Below are 17500 nucleotides of genomic sequence, written 5' to 3' on the forward strand. Positions count from 1 at the left end.
CCGCCTTGAAGAATTTATAGTCAAATGTATCGACCCCAGTTCCTATCACAGTTTATTATTTAATTTTGCATCCGTTCCTCCATGGTGTTGTTTTGCATTTATAAATAAAACAAATAAATACAAATTATAAAAATAATTAAAAAAATATGCAGTACTCTTTCTACTTTGTGGATTTTCACCTATCGCAAGGGGCGGAGGGGTTTTGAAACGTAACACTCGCGATAATCCTTTCCACAACTGGATGCCCTTCCTAATGCCAACCACTCCAGAGTGTACTGGATACTTTTTAAGTGACACCAGCTTAGTGCATTTTATATGATGTACTGGGTTTTTTTCATGTGGCACTGTCACCAGTGCTTTTCATGTGGCACCAGCATTCACAATAACACTTTATGTGGCACTTTGGTTTTAGGATCTCGATTCTGTTGTGGTGGGCAGGTCTTCTTGAGTACAGCATTGCACCACATATCCTCATCCCTTTCGTAAGGTTCACTGTTTTAAGATCATCCTTCAATACTTCATCCCATATTTTCCTGGGTCATATTAAGATGATCCTGGAGAAAGTCAAAGACCTGATGAAAGAAATGTGCCAGAAAGCCCCGTATTTTGGCACTGAGCTGACACCCCAACTTAAAGTCATGTAAATACCAACCAAGATTAAAAGATTTCAATTGCTTTGAAGCTGACCTTGTGGATATGGAAACCAATAGAAAATTCCAGAAACAAGGTGGCTGGTGTTAAGAAGGGCCTCCAGCCATAGAAACCCGGCCGAAACACACAGTGAAACATGGAGCAGCCTTCTGCCGAGTCAACTCTTGTCAACTCATCCAAAGCATGCCAGTATGGGAAACGGATGCCAAATGATGATGAAAATAACCATTGCTACATCAACCTGTTTAAGCATTCAGATTCCTCTGTCAAATGCTTATTAATTCACATGGTTTTGAATTAATCATGCACTATCTCATACCATCAAGATTTTCATGATGTGGTAGTTTATTTTCAGAATGGCATTGCAGATAAGTGTGAGAGGCAAGATCTAGCTAGTTTGAACATGGAACATTCTAGAGAGATCTGACCAGTTTAACCCATTTACGATTCAGATTCCTCAAAAATCATTGTTATTTATTTGCAGCGATTTGAATTAATCCTGGATTATCTCATAGCTTTGGGATTTCAATGTTGTGACTTTACTTTTAGAACGCCACTGTAGGGTAGGCGTGAGAAGCTGGATCTGGCCAGTTTGAACATAAAGCAAGTAAAAGATTTTGGCTGGATATGGCCGGATTAAATGCTAAATGATTAAGCTGATAACTGATATTAGAACATTTATATGTTCTAAAAATAATACTATTCTGTATTTTTGAGATATGAAATTCTGTATATTATTCACAATGGACAGATAGGTGTCCTTATCTTGTTTGTTGTTATCACAACGTTTCAGCTGGTGTACTCTCCAGCCTTCATCAGGTGTCCTGATGGAATTTCGAACCCAACCCTTTATTTCACTGATGTGATACTCTGTTCTCATTCCTAAGGTATGTTGCTGATGTTACTTTTCAAGTCCCTGCCTAGGATTGAACTTAGAACCCAAGGGTTAGTAGCCAGCACTATATGCTTTTATTTGCCAATGTTATTTTTTGTTGATATTTCCCCAAGTCCTGGCTTAAGATTGAACTCGGACAAAAAAAAAACACCAGTAAAAAACAAAATATCTTAGGAATGAGAACAGAATACCTCATTAGTCAACTAAAGGTCTGGGTCCAAAATTCCCCCAGGACACCTGATGAAGGCTGGAGAACACACCAGCCGAAAACGTTGGGATAACAACAAACCAAGATGAGGAGGTCTGCCCGTCCAATGTAAATAATGTTCTAAAAATAAGTCTGTCTCTTCTGATAAGACCAATAACCAGTCCAAAGTCAATAAAAAGTTGAAATACGACAGTCTCTCTCCAATAAATAAAAGCCAACACACACAAACACAATGACATTAATGATAATGCTGGACTTCAGACAGTTTTTGCTTTTAGAAAATTAATCAGGAAACAGATTGTGGCTGTTTCACTTGTATTGTTTCAGCTTTTTCTAGTGTCACACAGTGCCTCACCAAAGCTACTCCATTTTAATGTTATCAAGCCTGGGCCACACTTAACTCAATATTATGCTGTGTGGTAAGAAGCTTGCTTCCCAACCACACAATTCCAGGTTCAATCCCAATGCGTGGTATCTTGAGCAAATGTCTTCTACTATAGCCCTGGGCCTACCAGAGCCTTGTGAGTGAATTTGGTGGATAGAAACTGAAAGAAGCCCATCAGTTTCCATCTACCAAATCCACTCACATGACTCTGGTCTTCCCGAGGCTATAGTAGAAGACACTAGCCCAAGGTGCCAGGTAGTGGGACTGAACTTGGAACCATGTGGTTGGGAAGCAAGCTTCTTTATTTCATTACATTTGCCATAAAAGCATAATACAGATGGAAGCTTGCGGGCTGGACACCGATATAATGATGATGATGATGGAATGAAAAACGAGATGGTGGGTGGGGGAAGTAGACAATGCCCACCGATTGTTACTTCCCGATAACATTGTTCTTTTTTTAAAAAACACAAACAAGGTATTGAACCTTTGGCAACAGTTACAAATTGAGGCGCTGAGCCTCTTACCAAAATCACCAAATTCAAATTGAAGCACTAAGACCTCTTTTTCTACCTCCCCGACTAAGTCTCTTGTTGCCTGCAGTTGCAAGTCGGGGCCCCATAAGTAAAAATTGCATCCGTCCTTGGTAAAGGAGTCCATCACCCTGCAGAATTCATTTCTCGCCATGGCCTCTGCAGCCACCTGCTGAGGCCAATCCGAGCTTTCAGTGCAGGACAGGAACTCCTCTTCCTGACCTTCCAGATTCCTCACAAAGTTCTCTACAGCCCCTCCCTTAAGAAAGAAGATCACAAATTCCTCATTTATTCAACTGGGAGGGGCCACAATTCCCACCGACGACGTTTCAGGACATGCTGGCAGTGTACTGCTAACCACCGGCACTGTCCCGTTCTTTTTCTTGTCTTTGATATGGGAGGGTGTAGTTCCTCTGCTTCAACCGGAGGATCATCCCTCCCACCCGCAGCTTTGGGGTCCTTTGGTTGTTGCCCACCTTCTTCCGGTTTTTTTTCAGGGAGGTCTCCACCTCCTCAACTGCCTCTATCTCTCCCTCCGGAGGAAGAGGAGGGGGTCTCTTCCTTAACCAACTGTTCCACGACCCTACTCTGGTCCTGGGAACAGTTCTTTTTAATGTGGCCTGGTTCCAGGCACAGATGACACTTGGTAGGGGGGGGGGGGCGTCCCTCAAGTATCACTAGATGGAAAACAAAATAATACAGAACAAAACAAAAAAAAATATGAAAAGTTAGAAGATCAGGGTGTGGCAATATGTGAGAGAGAGAGAAAGGGAAAATGAAGGGGAGAGAGGAGAAAGTTGAGAAAGGATGAGGACAAACGATTAAGAGGAAAGGAATGAAGGAACAAAGAAGATGGAGATGACACTGAAAGGGAAGAGAGAGAGAGAGAGAGAGAGAGAGAGAGAGAGAGAGAGAGAGAGAGAGCAGAGTTGAGAGAAAGAGAGGGAGAGAAGAATAAAAACAAATCATTGAGAAAGAGGAGAAAGAGAAATGAAAGAAAATCTGGTTTGCATGGAAAATCTCTGAAAATAATTAAAAATAAATAATAACGAAGAACAGAAAAGAAAAATTGAAATAAAATGCAAATAAAAATACATAAACGATAATGAAAGGCAAAAAAAAATATGAAGAAATAAAATAGTGATTTGGGAGGGTTAAAATACCTAATTGCTGGACGTTGTTCCATAATAAATGGCCAAAATAACACCAATGAGAACAATAACAACAACTAAAGTCACAAGAAGACAACATTTTTTCTTTCGAACTTTGGTCTGTGGAAAAAAAATAGAAAAACAACAAAAAAAGAAGAAAATTTAGTGAATAACTTGCGTGGTGCATGCTGGGAAATAGCAATAAAATGACATGGGGGGGGGGGGGGAAACAGTGTATGGCAGTGATGCATGCTGGGATGTAGTGATCATGGGGTGAGAAAGAGTCTAGGGGAAATGTGGAGTTAGTGATGCATGCTGAGATATAGAAGTGGGGAAAGGAGGAAGATCTAGAACAACAATATATAGACATATATACATACATATATATATATATATATATATATATATATATATATATATATGAGGGGGTACCCCAAAGTAACCAGAAATGTTCTCTGTGGGATAAGCCCATTGTAATTTGGGTTTCCACAGCTAGAAGTCACTTGATGCAACCCTCAGGCATCAGTCTGTTGACCGGCATGTCTTTGTTTTGCAGTGCTTCTCCCCTGTTCATCGATTTTTGTGATGGCTGAAACAATGGAAAGCAGGATTGCATTAGATTCAGTTTTTTGTTGGGTGAAACAATGACCAAAACAGCTGTCATGCTTCTAACAGCTTACAAGGAAGCTGCCATGAGCAAAACACAAGTTTACAATTGGTTTTTTTTTTTTGTTGTTGTTTTCCATTCCACTTTAGGAATGGTCACTTGAAGACCAACCTTGTTCAAAGCAACGATTGTCGACCTCCTTAACAAATGAAAACATCATAAAAATGCATGAACTGATCTTGGAGAGCCATCATCAAATAATTAACGAACTTGTTGATGTGACTGATGTATCATGGAGCTCTTGCTAACAAATTTTGAGTGAAGAATTTCGAATGAAAAGAGTTCCAGTAAAATTTGTGCCTCACTTGATCGCAGAAGATCAAAAGCAGTCAGGACTGAATGGAAGAGTTGGACGTTTGTCTGGACCTTTTTTGCGAAGGTCATCATTGGTGATAAAAGCTGGTAGTACGGAATTTGCAGACGTGGAAGAGGTGAAGAGAAAAACAACGGAGGTGTTAAGAGGCATCAGTTTGCAAGAGTTCCAGCACTGCTTCGAACAGTGGAGAACGGGTCTGGACTGATGCATTGCTTCAAATGGAGAATACTTTGAAGACGATAAAATCAAAAACATTTTAAAAATAAGTGAATAAAATAATATTGCAAAATTCTGGTTTCTTTTGGGGGATCCTCTCTCATATACACACTGGTTAACCTGTGCTAGCATGGAAAACTGGACATAAAACAAACATGCATGTATCTGTTATCTTTTACTTGTTTCAGTCATTAGACTGTGGCCATGCTGGGGCACCACTTTCAATTTTTAAACAAATCAATTGACGCCAGTACCTATTTTTTAAGCCTGGTACTTAATCAGTCTCTTTATGATCAACCACTAAGCTACAGGGACGTAAACACACCAACACCAGTTGTCAAGTGATGGTGGGAGACACATACATAGATGTATGTACGTATATTTATTTATATATATATATATATATATATATATATATATATATATATATATATATATATATATATGCACACATATACAGGGGGTGCAATACATATATTAATGTATAGACATATTCAGTATATGAAAATTTCTTCTTGGGTGTGCAATTTCCAGGCATACCAGCTCAGGATTTTACAAGCCATTAGCATATAAGTCGTTGGACTGGCTAGCTGACTTGCCTTCAACCCAGGTGGCGAAACATCAATGTCCATCATTTCTAAATGGGATTGAGGGTGAATCATATCACCTGTCCATGGCATTAAGGTGTCTTAACATCGCTAACATGAGAGTTATATACTCCACTATGACATTGCAGCCACCAGAAAATGCACAAAGCATATACATTAGTATATTCATCTAACAATATATATATATATATATATATATATCTATATATATATATATATATGTGTGTGTGTGTGTGTGTGTGTGTGTGTGTGTGTGTGTGTGTATGTAATTTCTATTTATATTTAGCAGAAGCAATAGAGTGACTCAAGATTCGAGAGTTTTGTGCATTAGCCCTTACCATCTGATAACATATGAAACCTCCAGCCACTGAGTCAGTCTCTTGTTTCTGATAAATATCAATAAACATATACACAGCTGTGTATATACACTGTATTTTCTGGCTTGAAAGACGACCTCTTGCATTAGAGGCACCTTTACTTTACAAGCGCATTCTGGGGCAAAGAAAAGCTAATTTAGTAGGATTCACCACACACCCATACATGTGGTGTAGCATCCATAATACGGTCGCATTAGATGCATAGCATTTAAGAATAAAAAAGCGGATTTTGTATATACACTATACATATGCACACGTGGTTATTCAGCAATGTTCATTGGCAAGGGCTATAAACGTAAGCAGGAAAATGCTGCAGTATAGCAGCTTATCATTCAAATTCTCTGGCTTCCTTAGTAAAGCAGAGTCACAGCCCCCACCCCAAGCTACAACAATGAATATCTTAATAAATCGCATCAACTCACCTGGTATTCTTTTGCTTTGCTTAGCTGTACAACTCCTTCTTCTATGCTGATCTCAGCACTTACAACGTTTGCTTCAATGCTGTCTGCAATGGAGAGAGAGAGAGAGAGAGAAATAGAAAGGAAGAAACCATTTTTTTTTTGTGACCAAGACGTAATTGGATATGTTTAAGGTGAAGTCTTAATCGGATGTAATTGAACCTCAGAAAAAAATGAAACATCCCTTCTGGAAGGGAACTCAGCCATCAAAAATTTGCCTCAACAAAATTGCACCCAACCCAATCTAGTGTGGGAAAGGGGACATTAAAACAATGGTGATGATATAATGGGCTTCTTTTAGTTTCCATTTGCTAATCTCCATTGCAAAAAATTGATCAACTCAAAAAACATTTGCCCCTGGTGCTGGGCTGGGCCGGGAGAGGTGATGGCTTGACTGCATGTCCCAGGAACTGAACCCACAAACTTGTGAATGTACTAAGATAGGGTAAAGTGTAAAGACCCCCTTTGATCATGAATGGGATTGAACCTAGAAAGTTCCTCTCTCAAGAACATGTCTAGGCAAGGTTGTTTATGGAAGACCAGCAGTCACCCATGCACACCAGCCTCCCCCCACTCTCCATGCTACCTATGTTAACCAAAAGGAAAGGCCAAGGGGCCGATATAGCTTGGCACCAGTGACATGTCACAACTCATTTCTACAGCTGAGAGAACTGGAGCAACATGAAATAAAGTGTCTTGCTCAAGAACACAACACACAATGCAGCCTGGGAATTGAACTCACTACCTCATGATTGTAAGCTCAATGTTCTAACCAGTGAGCCATCAGCTACTCAGCCATAAAATGTAGCTTCAAAGTTCCTGTCCAACTCATGCCAACAGACAACAAATGTAAATCACACAAATTGTCTCCAAGATAACTCGTTAGTCTATAACGAATGTCATGTTTCCCCAGATGTTCTGGAAACAATCCCCACCACCACCACCACCACCATCAGAGTGAAGAAAGGGAATGTAGAATATGGTGTTTTGTCACACGACAGGAGGCAAGGTCTGTGGCTCGGTCACTCGGTCAGGCACCCTAATTTCCCCCATCATGTAGGACATTGTTACATGTGGGCCCTACTTTAACTCCCACTACATGGTCATGTGACTGCAGTCCATGCTTTATGGAAACCAAGGAAACGGAGCTGTGGCACTCCACACACACTTCCATGCATGCACACCACTCATGAGTTCCCTTATACACACACACATGCTTCCACACATGCCCACCCCACATAAGTTCCTTTATACATATACACACACACACTACCACACATGCCACCCCCCCATGAGTTCCTTAATATACACACGCACACAAACACGCTTCCTCACATGCCCACTCCTCAGGGGTCTTCTTATATATACACACACACACACACACATGCCCACTCCGCCTCATACACACCCACACACATACTTCCACACACGCCCACCCCTCATGAGTTCTCATATACACACAGACACCCCCTACCCTGCATCCACACACACCCACACCCCATGGCTTACCGATTCCTTCTCCTTGTTCATGCACCATGACTCCAAGTTCTTTAAATATTTGGTTCACATCTCGAATATCACTCTAACAACAGAAAAAAGAAAAAAAAAACAAAAGTAAATAAATATTAATACACATATCTAGTCTTTTTTGTCTGTCAATGTGTCTGCTTGTCTGCCCGTCTGTGCCTGTGTCTGTCTACCTGGCTATCTGCTTGTCTGTCTGTCTGTCTGCCTGTCTGCCTGCCTGTCTGTCTATCTACCCTTCTGTCTGTTTGTATACCCTTCACCTGTCTGCTTGCCTGTTTGTCTATCAACCTACCTACCTGCCTGCTTACCTATCTATACATATACACCTGCATGTATCTCTATATCTCTATATATATGTAATTAAGATAGGGATAAAACCAACGTAGAACCAAGGACAACACATCAGTGTAGGTATGGTGTAGGGAAGAGAGATTGAACACTCACCTCTAGTTTCATTATTGCCTCTTCTCGTTCTTGGATCAATTGTAAGTCGACATCTTCTTCCATCTGTAACACCTGCTTTGTTTGAGAGAACCTGCAGATTTAAAAAGCGTATATATATACATATATTATATATATATATATTATATATATATATACACATACAAATATATATATTTATATATATATAAATGGACAGATTGTCGCAAATGCAGATACGAACAGCTTTATCAACAGTGCAAAAGTGGGCAGCTGAGTTTAGAAGAGGAATCAGGTCGGGGGGGGGGGTCTTGAAGATGACCCAATCTCTGAACATCCTGCAAAAGCCTGGCACTTTGAGTCCTCTGTTACAGCTTTCGAGTTCATCCCATACCCTAATAAGTGGATGGAGGGAAACTGTGTGTAGACCCTTAATTCAAAGGTTCAACATTGTGTATCTTATTGATTTTGCCTGACAATTACATTGAAGGTCTGTGAGATACTCAGCCACTTGCTCTTTAATTCAACAGAGAAAAAGAAGAATTTAGTGTTTTGAACAAATGGAATACTTGTGGCTGAAACTAACAGAGAGATATATAGACAGAAATGGCATTTACACACACAAGCATACATGCACATATACAGACCTCCACACACACACACAAAACACTCACCCTCCAACATTAACCAGATGATCATCACTGCTCTTCTCTTCAGCAAAATCCTGCATAAAAGGGAAAAAAAAAAAGAAAGAAAATTTAATTAAAAATCATTAAAAAAAAATCAAAATAATCATTTAAATTGGTGATCTTAATGATATATGAACATGTATTATAAATTTTAAACTCTGCAATATCAACAAGACAAATTTTCTATGGCTGGATGCCTTTCCTATCACCAACCTTCACCTGTTTCCTTGCAAGGGTATACTTCCCTGTGGCCAGACATGTTTTCACAGAAGATTGGAAACAAAGAGTAACACTTGTATGACAGTGACAAGACAAAGAGGCACCTGTCCCACCTTACACACATGTAGAAATACACACATACATGTGTGTGGGCGGGTGGTGTGTATGTAGTTTATTTTATTGAACCTGAAGCTCTGAGTTGGCCTCATTTCTTGACTCTCATGCCATTGTGATCTTCAGGCAAAACTGTCACGACCTGGTATTGGTGATAGATAGACACAGTAAAGATAGATAAGTAGATAGTAAAGACAGATAGATAGGCTAGTTAGAAGGTAAAGAAACAGAGAGAGAGAGAGAGAGAGATCCACTGATGTAGGCTTATTCAGTACTGATATTGAATCATAATAGTTCTCATCTGAAGATCACAATTGCATGAGACTCTAGTGGCAAGACAAATCTCAGCTCCAGTTTCAATAATAAAAAAGAAATGCATCCTCTAGGACGTATATTGAGTACTACATTATCATGTTTGCTTGATATAAAATTGTATAATATATACATAAGTATAATAAATATATACATCATACATACAAATACACACATATGCATATATACATGCACACACACACACATATACATACACACATATGCATATATACATACACACATATATACATACACATATATATATACATACATATATACATAAACATATATGATGGGCTTCTTTCAGTTTCCATCTATCCAATCCACTCATAAGGCTTGGATCAACTCAAGGCTATAGAAGAAGACACTTGTCCAAGGTGGCATGCAGTGGGACTGAACCTGGAATCAGGTAGTTGGAAAGCCAACTTCTTAACCACAGAGCCGCCCCACATACATTCTCCGGTTTGCTTACTCGAAATCTGACTCACCATGGGCCCATAACCAGAATGGGCACGAGCCCGGTGCACACTGGCTCGTTCCTTCTCAGCGGCAGTTCTCTGCACTGTCTGGAAATTATTCAAAGCATCGCTGAACTCGGAACGCAGTCGTTCATTCTGCATCTTACGCTGACGCTGAAAAAGGAAAAGAAAAGGAAGATTAAAGGGAGATAATCACAAGTGGCGGTGGGGGGAGGGGGAGTTGGAGGATGCTGATGCATTTTCCCCATCACCCAGTAAACAAATAAAAAAAAACAACAACAAAACCACCGCCACAATAATAACTGCAAGGCCAGCAATTTTGGGGGAGGGGCTAATTATATTAACCCCAGTATTCAACTGGTACTTGTTTTATCGACCCAGGAAGGATGAAAGGCAAAGTCAACCTGGGTGGAATTTGAACTCAGGAAGTAAAGACCGATGAAATGCGACGAAGCATTTCGCCCAACGTGAAAATGATTCTGCCAAGTGACATTGTTAGAACTCTTTTATTCTTTTACTTGTTTCAGTCATTTGACTGTGGCCATTCTGGAGCACTGCCTCAAAGGCTGTTAGTCGACGAAACCGACCCCAGGACTTATTCTTTGTTCTATTGGTCCCTCTTGCTGAACTTCTAATTTGGAACAAATGGAAACACGAAACAGGGACATAAACACACCAACATTGGTTGCCAAGTGATGGTGGGGGGATAAACACAGACACAAATCTTTAGATATAAATATTTTTATGCAATTTCTTCCGTTGGTGGCACAATTCCCACCAACGGGGTTTCAGGACATGCCGGCAGCGTCCCGTTTTTCCTTTTTTTTTCTCTCTTTCCCTTGGGCCCCACAGCCACGCCTACACCTATACATATAAGAAGAGTGCGGTTACCTGGTCAGATGCAGAGGCTGGTTGCGGGAAGTGTGCCAATTCTTTGAGGTAAGAAGTTGTTTCTTTTGCCAGTTGGTTGGTATAATGTTGGATCTCATGCCTGAAACACAACGCAATTAACAGTGGCGTTAATTAATGAATTCATCGTTAATTAGAGAGGGGACAATAACCATGCTGCTATCTTTTATTGGTTTCATCATTAGGTCTGTGGCCAGGCTGGGGCAGTACATTGAGGAATTTTAGTTCAATGATTTGACCTCAGAACTTACTATTTTAGGCCATTAAGTTACAGGGACAAACACACACACACATGTATAGATATACATTATTATATATATATATATATATATATATATACATACATACACACATAATACATACATACATATACACATAATATATACATGTACACACACATAATACATATATATATATATATATATATATATATATATATACACACACACACAATACATACATACATAGATATATATATATACACATCATACATATATAGACACATAATACATATATACACAATACATACATATATACATATATATATACACACATAATACATATCTATATATAGACACGTAATACATATATACACACATACATAATACACTGTCTCCGATGAAGGGATATAATAAATATCCTGGAAACAGCTGTAAGACCTGTTTATAAATGTTCTAGAATCTTCACAGCCTTGGTTTTTTTTTTTATCTCATTCTGAAAAAAAATTTTATACATATACATATATATATATATATACATCCGAGTTTTCAACAGGTCTTGTTTTTAATCCTGCTGGGTTTCTAGCAACCCTCCTCACCAGGGTAGCCTGGTGGGGGTGCCAGTTTAGTCAATCAATGAACTCGAGGATCCCAATGACCCTCAACATCAGCAGCCAATCGACAGGCGCAGGCTCAGAACAAGTCTATTCACTCTGTTCTTGCCAGAAGCCACCCAAATTTTGACAAATTCACTTGGAGAGAGAGATAGAGGGGGAAGGGAGAGAGAAAGAGAGGGGAGCATAGAGGAGAGACAAGAAAAGTATGGGGTGAGAAGGACAGAGATAGAGAAACAAAGAGAGAGAAGGATAGAGAAAGAGGGGAGAGAGAGAAAGGGCAGCCCCTTCTCCATCTTGATTTGCCTTTCCAGGTGGAATATTTAAAAATTTGAAAATGGGGTTTGGTTAAAATCAACATTGATATTCTACAGACAATACAGAACAACAACAACAACAGCATTACTTACAGTTTGTCTCGTAAATCTGTAGAATCTTTTGCAGTTCCAATATGTTGAACCATTCTTTGTAGTTCAGCAACTGTGGAGTGGAGGAGAGAGTGTGGAGTGAATATGAGTGGAGGAGTGAGTGTGAGTGGAGAGTGAGTTAAATGAGGAAATGAAGTGGGAGGGGAAGGCGAAACTGAAGAATAATGAGATGCGATGGTGTAGTTAAGGCAGCAACTTTGTAACGGCAAATTTTGGGGTTCAGTTCCTCTGCATGTCACCTTGGGTGAGAGTGTCTTGCACTTTAGCAGCATTGGGTCACCAAAAGCCTTGGGAGTGGATAACCTCAGTGGTGCTGGTGCCACATAAAAACACTCCAGTCCATTCTGTAACGAGGCTGACATTAGGAAGGATATCCAGCTGTAGAGACCATGCCGAAACAGGCAATGGAGTCTGACAGTCCTGTCAAAGCATCCGATCCATGCCAGCATAGAAAATGGGCAGTAAAAGATGACGATATACACATAGAGTCTATTTCAGCTTCAGATACACTGCACAACATCCCAGCAAATGGTCAGATCCTAGTCAGGGGCAGTGGGGGGATGGCAGTAGTAAAGTGGGGCAGGGGAAAGAGCTGGTGGTCAAGGATGATTGGGAATTGAAAACGTGGTGCTTACCATTTTTAACAATCTTCTGGATGTTATTGCTGACGGATTTGGAGAGCCTGGCAAACTCATTCTCGTTTTCACTATCTGTTTAGTAAAAGAAAACAAAAATAATAATAATGATAATAACAACAACAATCCTTTCTATTATAGGCACAAGGCCAGAAATGCTGGAACGGGGAGGTGGGGTGGTTGGTTACTTTGACCCCAGTGTGCAACTGGTACTTATTTCCCTGAGCCTGAAAGGATGAGAAGCAATGCTCGAATGATTTTGCCAACCATTATCAAGCATAGTGGAGGACGGGGTACTTCAGTCATCTGCACAACTTTATATATATATATACACACACACACACGAATATATACATACAAATATATATATGCATATATATATTTATTATGTAACTGTGTGGTAAGAAGTCTGCTTTCCAACCACATGGTTCCTAGTTCAGTCCCTCTGCATGGCACCTTGGACAAGTGTCTTTTACTATAGGCAGGGATCAATCAAAGTCTTGTGAGTGGATTTGGTAGACAAAAACTGAAGGAAGCCCATCACATATATATGTGTATATATACACACACACGTGTGTGTTGTGTGTGTCCTAACCACTTAAGCCAGGATTCTTTACTCAAAACCCATGGGATAAGGCTTACAAAACCCAAAGTATAAATACTAGAGTAAGGAAACTCATTTAAAACCCGTTAACTGGCTGTGCCTCAGGGTGGCCAGAGTTCAACCCTGGACATCAGGGGCAGAATATAAGAGAAAAGAATACTTACAGCTGTAGCTTTGTCCACCCGACTGGTATGAGGAATAGCCTCGGTCATTGCCAAGTTGCCCGTACGATGCCATGACTGGTCAACACCACGCGGGATGAAGAAACCTTGCTGGATGCCTCTCTGCTATGAATGATACCTGCTAGATGCTCACCAGATGTGTACTGGATACAAGGGTCGTCTATGTGTTCACCAGATGTAAGGGGTCTGCTTGATGTCCAGCAGATGTGTATGTTTGGCAAGGAAATCAGATTAATCTGAAAATAAAAAGAAATTATTGGGGTGAAAATAAAATGAATGCATATATACACACACACATATTTTCTGACAGACCACAAGTTCCGAGTTCAGTGATTGAATGACACAGTGAATTTTATAGACCTTTGGTGATTTGGTGTGCCTGAGAGGACACATCAAGTTAAGTGAAATCATAGTCAGTGTCACAGAACTGGCACCTGTGCCAGTGACATGTAAAAAACCCTAGCCAAGAGTTGGGCCTCGGGGAAGCAATGAGGTCAATGCCAGTGTTGTGCCAGTGGCACGTAAAAAGCATCTTTCAAGTATTGTGCCTCACAGAGGTAACTGCTACCCATGCCGGTGGCACATAAAAAGGACCCGTTACACTCTTGGAGTGGATGGCATTAGGAAGGGTATCCAGCGGTAGAAACCATGCCAAATCAGACTAGAACCTGGTGCAGCCCCTCAGCTTAAACCATCCAACGTCATTCTCTCCACTTCAACAAACAAACATTGTGCTACAGGTATAACAACAACAAGGATACCAGGTGTTCTGTCTTAGTCCACTTTGCTTGGTTCTACAGTGGTCTGGACCAAAATCTGCAGATGCACAAAATTAGACTGGTCAGCAGACAAAGTCCACAATGTCCAGTCTGTATTATTATTACTCACTAATAGATTCAGACTAGAATTTGTCCGTCTGTCTCTGTCTGCATCTATGTACCTCTCCATGAGGGTGGGCTGAAAAGTTCATAGGCTGGCTGAGAAGGAGTTATCATAATACAGTAATTAAACTTGGCATGCATTAAATTCAACCTTTACTGATGCTCACTGCATGTTTTCTTTCCAGATAAATCCACATTCAGTCCAGAATTGAGGACTTGGAAAAGTAGTACTAGAGACATTTCATGAAAGTGGATAAAATTTGGCACCATGGTGTTATCAAATATCTGCAGAAAAAGGGGTTAGCATCAAAGGACACCCCTGCTGACATGGTTATTACATTAGGGGATAATGCTCCAGTTTTATCAACTGTGCAGAAAAGGGCAGGGATAGAGAGAGACTTGAAGATGACCCAAGGTTCAGACATTTTGCTACAGCCACCACCCAAGAAAACATTGATGTGTTCACCACATGGTGATGGATGAGAGGATTAAATGTTCATCAGACAGCTAATAGGGTCCTGCCCCACGGGGACAATGCTCCTGCACACAAGTCTGACATTGCAATGGCTGCTGTGCACAACTGTGGCTTTCAACTGGTTGATCCCCCTCCATATTCTCCTGATTTGGTATTATCTGACTACTTTCTGTTCTCCAACAAGAAAAAAACACTTGGCTGGGAAGCAGGACCATCCCAATGATGAGGTCATATCTGCTGTTGAGCACTTTTATGAGGATCTGGATGAGGGCTTCTATACCACGGGAATCCAAGTGCTGCAACACCAATGCAAGAAGTGTATGGACTGCAGGGGGACACTATGTCGAAAAATAAAATACATTTCGTCAAGTTCGACCATTGCATCGTGGACAGCTTATGAACTCGTACTCACCTGTATCTTTATACCTATACACCTACTTATTTATCTGTATTTATATACCTATCGATCTATCTATATTTCATGAGATCTAATGATCCATTTCTTTATTGACCTATCTCTGTGTCTATCCGCCTACCTGTCTGTGTGTGTGTCTGTCTAAATTTCTGATCCTCTCTCCGTTTCGCTCACGTATCTCTCAGGCCACCTCCTTCGCCACCTTCCACTCAAGTCTTACTTTCTTTCCAGCCATCAAACAACTTTATGTACAGCCACCACCACCAACATATAAGCACACAGTTGACCTTTGTTCCACACATGGGACAAACAGACAGACTGATATGTTGTCAACGAGAATCACATAAAGTAACTTGATTTTTCTGATTTCACACACACACACACACACACACATAGACACAGAGTAAGGCAGACATGAAAGTATAGAGAAATCCGTGTATGTATATCAGAGTGTCCTCATATGCACCGGGGCAGTTCATACGAGGACACTGGAAATCGAGCCTCTAAAATGCCCAAATGACTCATTAGAAGCTTTTGTTACCTAGGAGATATAATTAGCAAGGCACGGGGGGGGGGGGCCTGAAAGCCAGAGTAAGAAGTGGATGGGTAAAGCTCAGGAAGTGACAACGGTTGCTGGCAATGAAGGGCTTTTCCCTCAGAGTGAAAGGCAGACAGTATGATGCTTGTGTCAGAACCGCAATGCTGCATGGTAGTGAGCCATGGGCCTTGAAAGCAGAGGACAAGAGGAGAGTGGAGAGAGAAATGAAATGAGTCTGTAATCATAGATGTGCAATGTGAGTGTGGACGAAAGAATTATAGAAGGGTGCTGAGTTAAAAAAACAGGGAATTAGAGGAATAAGTCATTGAGTGCAAGAAAAAAATGGTTTCACTGGTATAAACACAGGGGTCCTCTAGATGAGGAGAACTGTATAAAGAAGTTCTGTTTACTAAATGGGGCTGGAACTTTTCTTTCAGGGCACTCACACTCTGTGATGTGTGCACACTGACATTACACATCCATCGGAGCATACTGGCTTCATTCCTTGCGAGCTTATGCATGGCCTCAGCAGTCACAACCCATGTTTCACTGCCATGTAGCATGGCTGTTCACTCATGCATCATACAGTCTACCTTTCATCCTGAGCGAGAGGCCCTTTGTTACCAACAGAGATAGGAGCTCTCTGAACTTTGCCCAGGCTATTCTTACTCTAGCAGCTACACTCTCAGAGCAACCACCCCCACTACTGACTTGGTCATCTAGGTAATGGAAGCTATCAACTACACCTTTTCTACAGGGCCATCTACCTGAAGGGGTTTGTGATTTGAGAGCCTTCCTATTTACTAAGACTTTGGTTTAATGCCCGTTTTCCATGCTGGCATGAGTAGGATAGTTTCACTGGGGTCTGGCAAGCCAGGAGGTCACAACAGGCTCCAATCTGAGTTGGCAGTGTTTCTACAGCTGGATGCCCTTCTTAACGCCAACCACTCGGAGAGTGTAGTGGGTGCTTTTTACTTGCCACCGGCACAGGAGCCAGACAGGGCAGGGGGGTGGGATGGGGTGGCATTGACCATGTTCAGAGGGTGCTTTTTACGTGGCACTGGCATGGGAGCCAGTCGGACAGCGCTGACATCAGCCAATATATGTATGTGTCCGAAAAATAGTTCGTTTTTTTGTGCTTTGTTTATGTTCCCGTTCCTTTTTTGTCCACTTTTTTTTGACGTCCTATACCCGGATATGCATCTATATATACATGTAGATGTAGGTATATACATATGCTTACATATCATTTGTATTATATAAAGGCTTAAACATTTGTATTATATAAAGGCTTAAACATTTGTATTATATAAATTTTTGATATATAACCAAGGAGATCGATCCATAAGGAGTCTACTATAGACCTTTGTGGACGA

The 17500-nt window shown here is 40.7% G+C and overlaps 1 protein-coding gene across 3 annotated transcripts in view; it reads right to left on the bottom strand.

Moving 5' to 3' along the window:
• The window catches only part of LOC106873344 (syntaxin-7), a 24106-nt gene that overhangs the window by 1293 nt on the left and 5313 nt on the right, over positions 1 to 17500 (bottom strand). For 2 of the 3 annotated variants that reach the window (XM_014920670.3, XM_014920671.3), the window contains exons 2-11: positions 13798 to 14051; positions 13030 to 13104; positions 12377 to 12446; positions 11117 to 11216; positions 10235 to 10378; positions 9087 to 9136; positions 8437 to 8527; positions 7975 to 8047; positions 6430 to 6512; positions 3836 to 3943 (exon numbers count right to left, since the gene is read on the bottom strand). In XM_014920670.3, the coding sequence (XP_014776156.1) occupies positions 3836 to 3943; positions 6430 to 6512; positions 7975 to 8047; positions 8437 to 8527; positions 9087 to 9136; positions 10235 to 10378; positions 11117 to 11216; positions 12377 to 12446; positions 13030 to 13104; positions 13798 to 13870 (867 nt within the window). In that variant the 5' untranslated portion in view covers positions 13871 to 14051. The remainder of the gene's footprint in view (positions 1 to 3835; positions 3944 to 6429; positions 6513 to 7974; positions 8048 to 8436; positions 8528 to 9086; positions 9137 to 10234; positions 10379 to 11116; positions 11217 to 12376; positions 12447 to 13029; positions 13105 to 13797; positions 14052 to 17500) is intronic. The other variant, XM_014920672.3, reaches the window with a different exon arrangement.

Source organism: Octopus bimaculoides, chromosome 28, assembly GCF_046866305.1.
Source record: "Octopus bimaculoides isolate indiv1 chromosome 28, ASM4686630v1, whole genome shotgun sequence".
NCBI lineage: Eukaryota > Metazoa > Mollusca > Cephalopoda > Octopoda > Octopodidae > Octopus > Octopus bimaculoides.